The sequence below is a fragment of the Myotis nattereri genome (genome assembly GCF_964212035.1).
Source record: "Myotis nattereri genome assembly, chromosome: 3".
NCBI classification, from domain to species: domain Eukaryota; kingdom Metazoa; phylum Chordata; class Mammalia; order Chiroptera; family Vespertilionidae; genus Myotis; species Myotis nattereri.
The window spans coordinates 42586788-42596807 of NC_138077.1; the positions used below are offsets into that span (position 1 = coordinate 42586788).

The 10020-nt window shown below is 49.6% G+C and overlaps 1 protein-coding gene across 1 annotated transcript; it reads left to right on the top strand.

The window, feature by feature from the left end:
- The first annotated feature begins 1366 nt into the window (after window positions 1-1366).
- On the top strand, window positions 1367-9599 carry ABCF3 (ATP binding cassette subfamily F member 3). The gene is made up of 21 exons (XM_081086370.1): window positions 1367-1520; window positions 1747-1894; window positions 2017-2096; window positions 2499-2545; window positions 2747-2844; window positions 2947-3069; window positions 3229-3495; window positions 3787-3867; window positions 3945-4004; window positions 4096-4152; window positions 4266-4288; window positions 4393-4448; window positions 4562-4762; window positions 4859-4935; window positions 7323-7367; window positions 7452-7584; window positions 8197-8285; window positions 8388-8479; window positions 8661-8793; window positions 8937-9024; window positions 9118-9599. The coding sequence occupies exons 1-21, from the start codon at window positions 1448-1450 to the stop codon at window positions 9274-9276; spliced, it is 2130 nt and encodes a 709-aa protein (XP_080942496.1). The 5' UTR covers window positions 1367-1447; the 3' UTR covers window positions 9277-9599.
- The last annotated feature ends 421 nt before the right edge of the window (window positions 9600-10020 follow it).

Genomic DNA, 10020 nt, shown 5'->3' on the forward strand with positions numbered 1-10020 from the left:
TCTCAATTGTTAGGCCCCTCCAAGGCCATCCAGTCCCTAATCCTGATTTGTGTTCACCCCAGGTCCCCTGTATTCTCTGAGAAGAAAACAGCTTCAAGGGCCAGCAGCCCCACCTGGCCCCAGGTCCCTAAGGGTAGAGATTCTTTCTCTAATTCACTCCTAGCTTTAGGCAGATAAAAGAGCAGATTTACCCTCACCAGTTTTTCCTCGCTTGGTTTCAGCCTTTTTGAATCTAAAAAATCTATTAAAAAGTTTCAAAAAAACAGAAGTAGCAAAATGAAATGAACGCTCATGTCCCATCATCCAATTTCAACAATCAACTCATGGCCGGTTCATGGATATCATGTCCAATCTGTGTACATACCTAATTCAAGTGTCCTATAAAATTTTTACAGTTTGCATCTGGATCCAAACAAGGTCCATTGTAGTAGGTGAATGCTGCTTAAATTTTATAAACCACAGGTTCTGCTCAGCTCTTGCAATGTTGAAGAAACCAGATATTTCTGTACAGTACATAGTTTCCCTCCTCCGAATTTCTCTTTCCCAGTGTTTCCTATAATGTGGTTATAAGCTCTAATAGCTTCTATAGATTTATTTTAAATATTAGGATTGACTGATTCCTCACAAGGATGAATTAATGTAATTTTAGAGCAGGATTGGAAGAGTGTTCACATTAAATGTAAAGCAGTAGCATCATTAACTTCTGAGAGAATCCGGGAAAGGAAGTAGTCCTTAGAGTTAGTTACTTACTGAGATTCAGGCCGCAGAGACGTCTGCTTTAGGTTTAGGTAGAATTAGAGAATATCAATGAATTTACACAGGCCGTGTTCACCTGGTTTTCTCGCCCTCTGGCAGAGTGAGGCTGTGCCCTGGGGTGGTGGAATAGGCATAACTTGTATTGAGTTGCAAGACACGAGCAGAGCAGGGGAGCTTCCAGGCTGAGACCAGCCCATAAAGGTTGGGAACCATAATAACCGCGGCTGCACAGAACTGCGCAGGGGGCTTCTGAAAGCTCGGGAACCAGCGTGAGTCAGCAAACATCTCGGCTGGCTCCAAAATGGACCCGCTCAGGCGTGCAGAATGGCAAGACCAGTGTGCCGGACCCACCGCCGGTCTCTCGCGCGGTTCCCACCCGCTGAACCTTGGACATTCGAGCTCTCCGCCTTCCGGATCTCCACCTCCCAGAAGGCAGCGAGGGCCGCACGTGCGGCTAATTTCTCAGCAGAAAAGGCGTTGCGCAAGCGCAGAGAGCAGCTCTGGCGTAGACACAGTGGTGCTCGCGCACGGTTCTTTCGGCCCCGCCCACCGGGTTCGGCGCAATCCGCGCTTTACTTATGTCACCACTACGCATGCGCCATGCAAGGAGGGACGCGCTTTGGGGGAAGGGCAGGGGTGGGCCTTGGCCGGGGTCTCACCGCGACTGCGCGGAAGGGAGCCGGACTGTAACATGGCGACTTGCGCTGAAATCCTGCGGAGCGAGTTTCCCGAAATTGACGGACAGGTCTTCGACTACGTAACCGGTGAGCCCAACCGAATCCGCGGGCTGGGGAGGCCAAAGGGGAAGTCGGGTGGGAAAGGCTAAGGGAGGGCAGGGCCGGGGCCGCTGCTGGGCCTCTCCTCTGTGTGACCTCTTGTCCTGAGGGCGGGATGGGTCCGGAGCCCGGACTCGGGTCGCGGTCCCGGGGTTAAACTGCTTGTGTGCCCACCCTGCCCCGTGCCTTCCTGGACCTGCCCCGCCCCGCCCAGGCGTCTTGCACAGCGGCAGCGCGGACTTCGAGTCCGTGGACGACCTGGTGGAAGCTGTGGGGGAACTGTTGCAAGAGGTGTCCGGGGACAGCAAGGATGACGCGGGCATCAGAGCCGTGTGCCAGCGCATGTACAACACTCTGCGCCTGTACGTGGCGGGGGGTTGTGGGGAGGCGGGGAGGGTCGGTCGGGAGGCAGGAGGGAGGCAGGTCTGATGGCCCAGGAGCTTTGTCCTCCCCCCTAACTGCGCTTGCCGTCCCTGCCGTGCAGGGCTGAGCCGCAGAGCCAGGGAAACAGCCAGGTGCTGCTGGACGCCCCCATCCAGTTGTCAAAGATCACGGAGAACTACGGTGAGAATGAGGGGAGGTTGACCTAGCTACCCGCTCCTGTCCTCCGCCGCGAGGCCCCGGCCGCCTGCCTCCTGGAGCTCAGAACTCCCGGCACCTCTTTTCCATAGGACAAGATTGTAGAAGCTAGTTGATGTCTTTACTGAAGGCAAAAGAGCCCATTGATGCAGGGAGTAGGGTTGGAGGGTTCTCCAAGCTCTTGGCAATGGTATGAAGCATATGGGCTTTGGAGCTGGACAAACTTGGGTTCACCCACTCCCCACCCCCTATTTTGTGACTTACTAACCAACTGCATGCTCGTGTTAGAGTTGCTTATCAGCTTTGTGTCTGGCTTATATTAGTTACTCAAAATATTAGTTTCCCTTCCCTCAGGGAGAAGGTGACTGCTTTTCTTCTCATCTACAGACTGTGGCACCAACCTTCCAGGGCTGCTGAAGAGGGAACAGTCCTCGGTGAGGAGGAGGAGGAGGATGAAAGGGAGGGGGCTGTGTATGGTTGGGGTAGGAGTTGACCATCTCTAAATACTGGAATATCTTTCTGGGGGATTTCTGAATCTTTAATTCTGTTCATCGTGGATAAATTGAAAGGGTAAACTTGAGGTGCTCTCTCTGAGCCTACACCCGAGGGTGAAGTGGTTTTCTTTGGACCCTCAGACAGTGAATGCAAAGAAGCTAGAGAAGGCTGAAGCTCGACTAAAGGCAAAGCAGGAGAAACGTTCAGAGAAGGACACACTCAAGACCAGCAACCCTCTGTGAGTTTAGCAAAAAGGGTTAAGAGAGCAGAACAGTCTCTACAGGGATGGATGAAAGGGTGGTTGGGAGTGCCAAAAGCCATCCATTTCTTCTTTTAAAAGAGTCTTGGAAGAGGCATCAGCCAGCCAGGCAGGCAGCAGAAAGGAGAGTCGATTGGAATCATCTGGCAAGAACAAATCCTACGATGTGCGAATTGAGAACTTTGACGTGTCTTTTGGCGATAGGTGAGGGAGTGGCAGTGGGGGGTGTGATGTTTTTCTTTTTCCAAATAAAGGAGAATTTGGAGAGATTAAATGGGGCTAAAAGTAATATTAGGTTTCTGTTAAACTTGCAGTACACCGACGTCTAGAGCACCCTTTGTCTTCTTCCTGCTGCCCCTGCAGGGTGCTGCTGGCTGGTGCAGATGTGAACCTGGCTTGGGGCCGCCGCTATGGGCTAGTGGGCCGGAATGGGCTGGGGAAGACAACACTGTTGAAGATGCTGGCCACCCGGAGCCTGCGAGTCCCAGCCCATATTTCCCTGCTGCACGTAGAGCAGGAGGTTGCTGGAGATGACACCCCTGCCCTGCAGAGTGTGCTGGAGAGTGACACTGTACGAGAAGAACTCCTGCAGCGAGAGCGGGAGCTCAGTGCCCAGGTTGCTGCTGGCAGGTGAAGGCTCCGTGCAGCTGTCCTTCACAGAGTGCCTGCCATAGTGTCATAATCCAAAATTCACATGCCCATCCTAGTGAGCAGGAGAGCTTAGAACTTAGCACTCTCAAGCCCTTGTTCCTTCCACAGTGCCCAAGGCCCTCAATGCTGTGAGCACGTCCTTCCTGTACTCTGTTCTTGTCCCAGCAACAGGGCAGCCAGTGGTCTGCTTTCCAACAGCATGGGGTGCAGGACATCCTCTTGGACTGCCCCTACTCAGGCTGATTGCTCTGCCCTCCATTTCCTTCCCAGGGCTGAGGGCTCAGAAGCTGCACAGCTGGCAGAAATCTATGCCAAACTGGAGGAGATTGAGGCTGACAAGGCACCTGCCAGGTATTTGAAATTCCCCCTTTCTTCACATTTCACCTTTCCCTTCTGTTACCTGTTCCAACTGGGTTCTTCACTTCTAGGGCATCAGTCATTCTTGCTGGACTTGGCTTTACCCCTAAAATGCAGCAGCAGCCCACCCGGTGAGTGGCCCTTGCCATTCTTGACTGTGAATACTGTTGGCTCTGCCCCTGTGCTGGTGAGCACCCACCTCTCATGCGGCTCTTTCTTTAGGGAGTTCTCAGGTGGCTGGAGGATGAGACTGGCCCTGGCCCGGGCCCTGTTTGCTAGGTGAGTCTTCTGGGCCTGTATGTGGATATTATGGAGGATGGGCCTTGGCAATTAGGGGTTTGCAATGGATCTCTGAGCTAAATCCTCAAGCTTTGCATTCTTTTTCTCCATAGGCCAGATCTTCTGCTGTTAGACGGTAAGTTTGAAATGTGACACCCTAACTTCAGGGTGGGGAAAGGTGGCAACACCCAAGTTCCTACACCTCTAGCCCTTCAATCCCAAATGTGTTCACTTTTTTAGAACCCACAAACATGCTGGATGTAAGGGCCATCCTATGGCTGGAGAATTACCTGCAGGTGAGTGCCTATAGGTGCCAGAGTAGGTTTGGGGGAAGTCTGCCTCCAAGACATCTAGGGGCTGGGAGCTGACTGCCCTCCCAAACTGGGCCTGCTGTCCTGTGACCCCTCAGACGTGGCCCTCCACAATTCTGGTTGTCTCCCACGACCGAAACTTCCTGAATGCCATAGCCACAGACATCATCCACCTGCACAGCCAGCGGCTAGATGGCTACCGGGGAGACTTTGAGACCTTTATCAAAAGCAAGCAGGAGCGACTACTCAACCAGCAGCGTGAATATGAGGCACAGCAGCAGTATCGCCAGCATATCCAGGTGTGGAGCCAGCAGGGCTGAGGGCCCCATCTCGTGGGTATTAGATTTGCAGGGAGTGAGGGAGCCTGACCAATGCCTACACTCATCCACCCGCAGGTTTTCATTGACCGGTTCCGCTACAATGCCAACAGAGCCTCTCAAGTACAGAGTAAACTCAAGATGCTGGAGAAGCTGTGAGTACAATGTCCAATGGCCCTGACTCCTGTTCTCTTAATTTCTGGCCTCATTTTGCAGGCCATCCTTGCCCTCCCATTATAGGCCCCCCATTTTCTAGAAATCAGCTTAAACTTCCTCCCCCGCAAGAAAGTAAGAAGTTTTATACTGTTCTCAAAGAGTTAATCTTGTCCCCAGGCCCTAGTAACCACTAATCTGCTTTCTGTTTGTGTATATTTGTTTATGCTGAACATTTAATATAAATGGAATCATACAATGCGATCCTTGTGTCTGGCTTCTTTTGCTTAGCATAATGTTTTTGAGGGTCATCTCTGTACTAGCACATAGTACTTCATTCCTTTTTATGACAGATAATATTCCATTGTATGGATAATACCATATTTTGCTTATTGATTCATCAGTTGATGGACATTTATGTTTTCTCCTTTTGGCTCTTATGAATAATGCTGCTGTGAACATTTGTGTACTAGTTGTGTGGACATATGTTTTCTATTCTCTTGGATGCATACCTAGGAGTGGAGTTGCTGGGTTATATGGTAATTCTATGTTTAACTTTTTAAAAAATACATATTTTTCTTGGTTTCAGAGAGGAAAGGAGAGGGAGAAAGAGATAGAAACATCACCGATGAGAGAAAAATCATTGATCAGCTGCCTCCTGCAAGCCTCACACTGGGGATCGAGCCCACAACCTGGACATATGCCCTGGCCGGAATTGAACTGTGACCTTCTGCTTCATAGGCTAAAGCTCAACCACTGAGTCACACCAGCTGGGCTGTCTTTTTTTTTTTTTTTTTAATACTCACATGAGGACATGCTTTGAGAGGAATGGTGAGAGAGAAAGAAACATCAATGGGTTGCCTTCTGTATGTGCCCCAAACCCACAGCCCAGGTATGTGCCCTGACCTGGGATCAGCGGGCAACCTTTTCTTTCAGTGCACACACTCAACTACCTGAGCCGCTCTGGCTGGTTATCATCTTTAATTTTAGCTACCCTAGTGGGTGTGGCATGTTATCTCATTGTGGTTTTGATTTGCATTTCTTTTTTTTTCTTTTTTTTTTTTTAAATATATTTTATTGATTTTTTACAGAGAGGAAGGGAGAGAGATAGAGAGTTAGAAACATCGATGAGAGAGAAACATCGATCAGCCGCCTCCTGCACATTTCCCACTGGGGATATGCCCGCAACCCAGGCACATGCCCCTCACCGGAATCGAACCTGGGACCTTTCAGTCCTCAGGCCGACGCTCTATCCACTGAGCCAAACCGGTTTTGGCTGATTTGCATTTCTTAATGATTAAGGGTGGTGAACATTGAAGGTTGAATCTTTTTGTTTTGTTTTTGTTTTGCTAATCTTGAAACAACATTTCTAGAAGTGCTGGTGTTGGAGAGCCTAAAATCATAAGGCTTAGGATTTTTATGACATTGAAACGTACATCATGATATGTTAACTAGAAGGTCAAAAAGCTGCAAAAAGAATAATACTGTTTTTTTCCAGCATTTAGTAAACTAAAGGAATGTACAGTCATGTGCTGCTTAATGTCAAGGATACGTTCTGAGATGTGTTGTTGGGCAATTTTGTCATTGTGCGAACATCATAGAGTGCACCCACCTAGATGGTATAGCCCACTACACACCTAGGCAGTATGTTATAGCCTATTGCTCCTAGTCTACAGGTCTGTACGGCATGTTATTTCGCTGAATACTGTAGGCATTTGTAATACAATGGTAACTATTTGTGTAACTAAACATAAAAGTTACAGTAAAACCCAGCTGGTATGGCTCAGTGGTTGAGCATCAACCCATGAACCAGGAGGTCACAGTTCAATTCCCGGTCAGGGCATATACCTGGATTTCGGGCTTGATCCCCAGTAGGGGGCATGCAGGAGGCAGCTGATCAATGATTTTCTCTCATCATTGATGTTTCTATCTCACTCTCTGAAATCAATAAAAATATGTTTTAAAAAATGAGAGAGATGCAGTAGACAAAGGATATTTACAGCAAAAAGTATATAAGTAGCATAGTCATTTATTGTCATTATCAAGTATTATCTGCTGTACATAATTACATGTGCTGTATTTTATACAACTGGCAGTGCAGTAGGCTTATTTATACCAGCATCAACACAGACATTGTGCTATGACATTATGACTTGGCTCTGATGTGACTAGGTGATAGGAATTTCAGCTCCATTATAACCTTAGGGGACCACCCTCATGTATGTGGTCTGTTGTTAAACTTGTTATGTAGTACAAAACTGTCCTCGAAAATAAGAATGTTATCTGGGCGATGGGACTACAAGCTTTTCTAAGTTTTCTCTGAGCATATATTTCTTGTGTGATGGAACACATGAAAGTCATACATCTAGAGTGCCCCCTCTTTCCTCAGGCCAGAGCTGAAACCCGTGGACAAGGAGCTGGAAGTAGTGATGAAGTGAGTGCTGGGCCAGAGGGGCTGGTTGGAAGCTCTTGTTTCTGGCCACTGCAGTGCTGTTCACCCCCACCCTCCCTCCCACAGGTTCCCTGATGGGTTTGAGAAGTTCTCACCACCAATTCTGCAACTAGATGAGGTGGATTTCTACTATGATCCTAAACACGTTATCTTCAGCCGTCTCTCCGTCTCTGCTGATCTTGAATCCCGCATCTGTGTGGTATGGTTGTTGTTTCTCTGTTCCAGGAGTTGGGACTCTCCCACCCCAACACATGCTGGGGATTGGCCCAGATCCTCGGGCTGCAGGGGACAGAGGTCCACTGGGCAAGAGTCAGGGCCTGAGCCAAGGACTTGGCTATACTTATACTGTCCCCATGCTCCAGCCTCGCAGGGCTGCCCTGCAGAGGTGAAAAGAAAGCCTGGCATCTGGTACTTTATGAATACTTGAAGCAGTATTCTGTCTTGCTCCTCTCTGCTCTCAGTTTTCTCAAACCATGGAACATAGAGGAGAGAGTATAGGCTTCAGGGTCAGACTTCAGATCCTGACTCTGCCATTTCCCAGCTTTATTACTAAACAGTTTTCTCATCTTTAAAATGGAGATAACGTCTACCTCCCTTGGTTATTGGGAGAATTAAAGCCCCAGCACTTAGTAGGTACTCAGGTATTAGGCTCTCTTTACATATTTATTTACCTCCTTCATTTTTCTCTTGAGTTTCTGAAAAATATTTTAGTTGTTGAAAGAGTCATTGGGACTACCCAAGTCCAATTCTCATTTCCTTTCCTTGTGTCCTCTACATGTACACTCTAAAGGTCTCATGTTTCTTTTTATAGGTTGGGGAGAATGGGGCTGGGAAGTCTACCATGCTGAAGCTGCTTATGGGGGACCTAACACCTGTTCGAGGCATCAGACATGCTCACCGGTAGGGCCCACACCTTCAGTCTCCAACTACCCGTACACTTGTAGCTACATTCTTTATGGTCATGCCTTTCATCCCCTCTTGCACCTTCATTGCTGACTGCAGGAATCTGAAGATTGGCTATTTCAGCCAGCACCACGTGGAACAGCTGGACCTGAATGTCAGTGCTGTGGAGCTGCTGTCACGCAAGTTTCCTGGTGTGTTAGGGCTTGGGGTTCAGGAGAAAGTCCCAGGGCTGCTGCCTACAGTTAGGCCTCCTTGGGGAGGTGCTGAGCAGCCCAACAAAGTCTAGGTGTAAGGACAGAGGTATTTGAAGGTAGGGCTGGGGAGAGGGTGAAGGGAGGGAGTTGGGCCATGATCGAATGGGGCCTATTCCAGGACGGCCTGAGGAGGAGTATCGTCACCAGCTGGGCCGGTATGGCATCTCTGGAGAACTGGCTGTGCGCCCTGTTGCCAGCTTGTCTGGAGGCCAGAAGAGCCGGGTAGCCTTTGCTCAGATGACCATGCCCTGGTGAGGCCTTATTTTCTAGAATTCTTGCCCTCCCTGTCCCCCTCTAGCCTAGTAGAAAATGATTCTCTTGTCTTTATATCAGAGGAGTTCATGATTTCTCCAACTCCCCATAACTATCCACCTTCCTGGGTTCTGCCTTCCAGCCCCAACTTCTACATTCTGGATGAACCCACAAACCACCTGGATATGGAGACAATTGAGGCTCTTGGCCGTGCTCTCAACAATTTCAGGGTGAGTGTATCTTCATAATGCCCACTCCTTCCCAGGCCTCAGCACTCCTTAACCCCCCAACCCCCTGAGTGCCTCTGGTCTCCTGTCTTTCAGGGTGGCGTGATTCTGGTATCCCACGATGAGCGCTTCATCAGGCTGGTGTGCCAGGAGTTGTGGGTGTGCGAAGGAGGCGGCGTCACCCGGGTCGAGGGGGGATTTGACCAGTACCGTGCTCTTCTCCAGGAACAGTTCCGCCGTGAGGGCTTCCTCTAGGCCCAACAAGCTGAGGGCTATGCCCAGGACATGGACTGGTCTCCCAGACCCCTGGGCCACCATGTAGGCCACGGACCTCCCCTGACTTTGGGGACAGCCTTATTCCCAAATCTCTCCTTTTGACTGGAGCATGCTCTGCACAATCCAGAGAACCACATCTTAGGGTCTGTGAGGACTGGTCTTCTAAGTGGAAGGGGTAGGAGGGTACCCTCTGGGGTTATAGTTCCTCCACTGCCCCAGCTCTGACTGGGCCCCGAGTGGCTGCTGTGTAAATTAAATCTTCTTGCCTCATCTCTGCTGTTCCCTGGCAGGGCTGCAGTGTGTTAAGGAGTGTGGGCTCTCTGATTTGTTATTCTCCTGTGACATTTGTATCAATCACAAAGAGGAGGTTATAGCATCACCAGCCTGGAAGGAGACATCACTAAAGCCGCTGGGGCTCAGAGGTCACCTGCCTGACCTTGCAGTGGGCTGGGCTGTTGAATGAAGGGCAGTGTGTTACATCACTGTGGTGCTTGTCCCTGTAGCGTGGGCTCGGCCTCACTGCTTAAGAGAGTGAACTGATTCTGTAATCCTGCAGCTTTAGACATGATTTGTCATCTGCTTTCTCCCGTGGTCTCTGGCCCAGGCTCACCCTGCTTCTCTGGTCTGGACCTTCAGAAGGGTCTGAAGAGAAATTGTCTTTGTCCCTGTTTTGCTTGGGTGGTTTCTTTATTTTTCCCTCTAACCATGTAAGAGGGGTCTGGG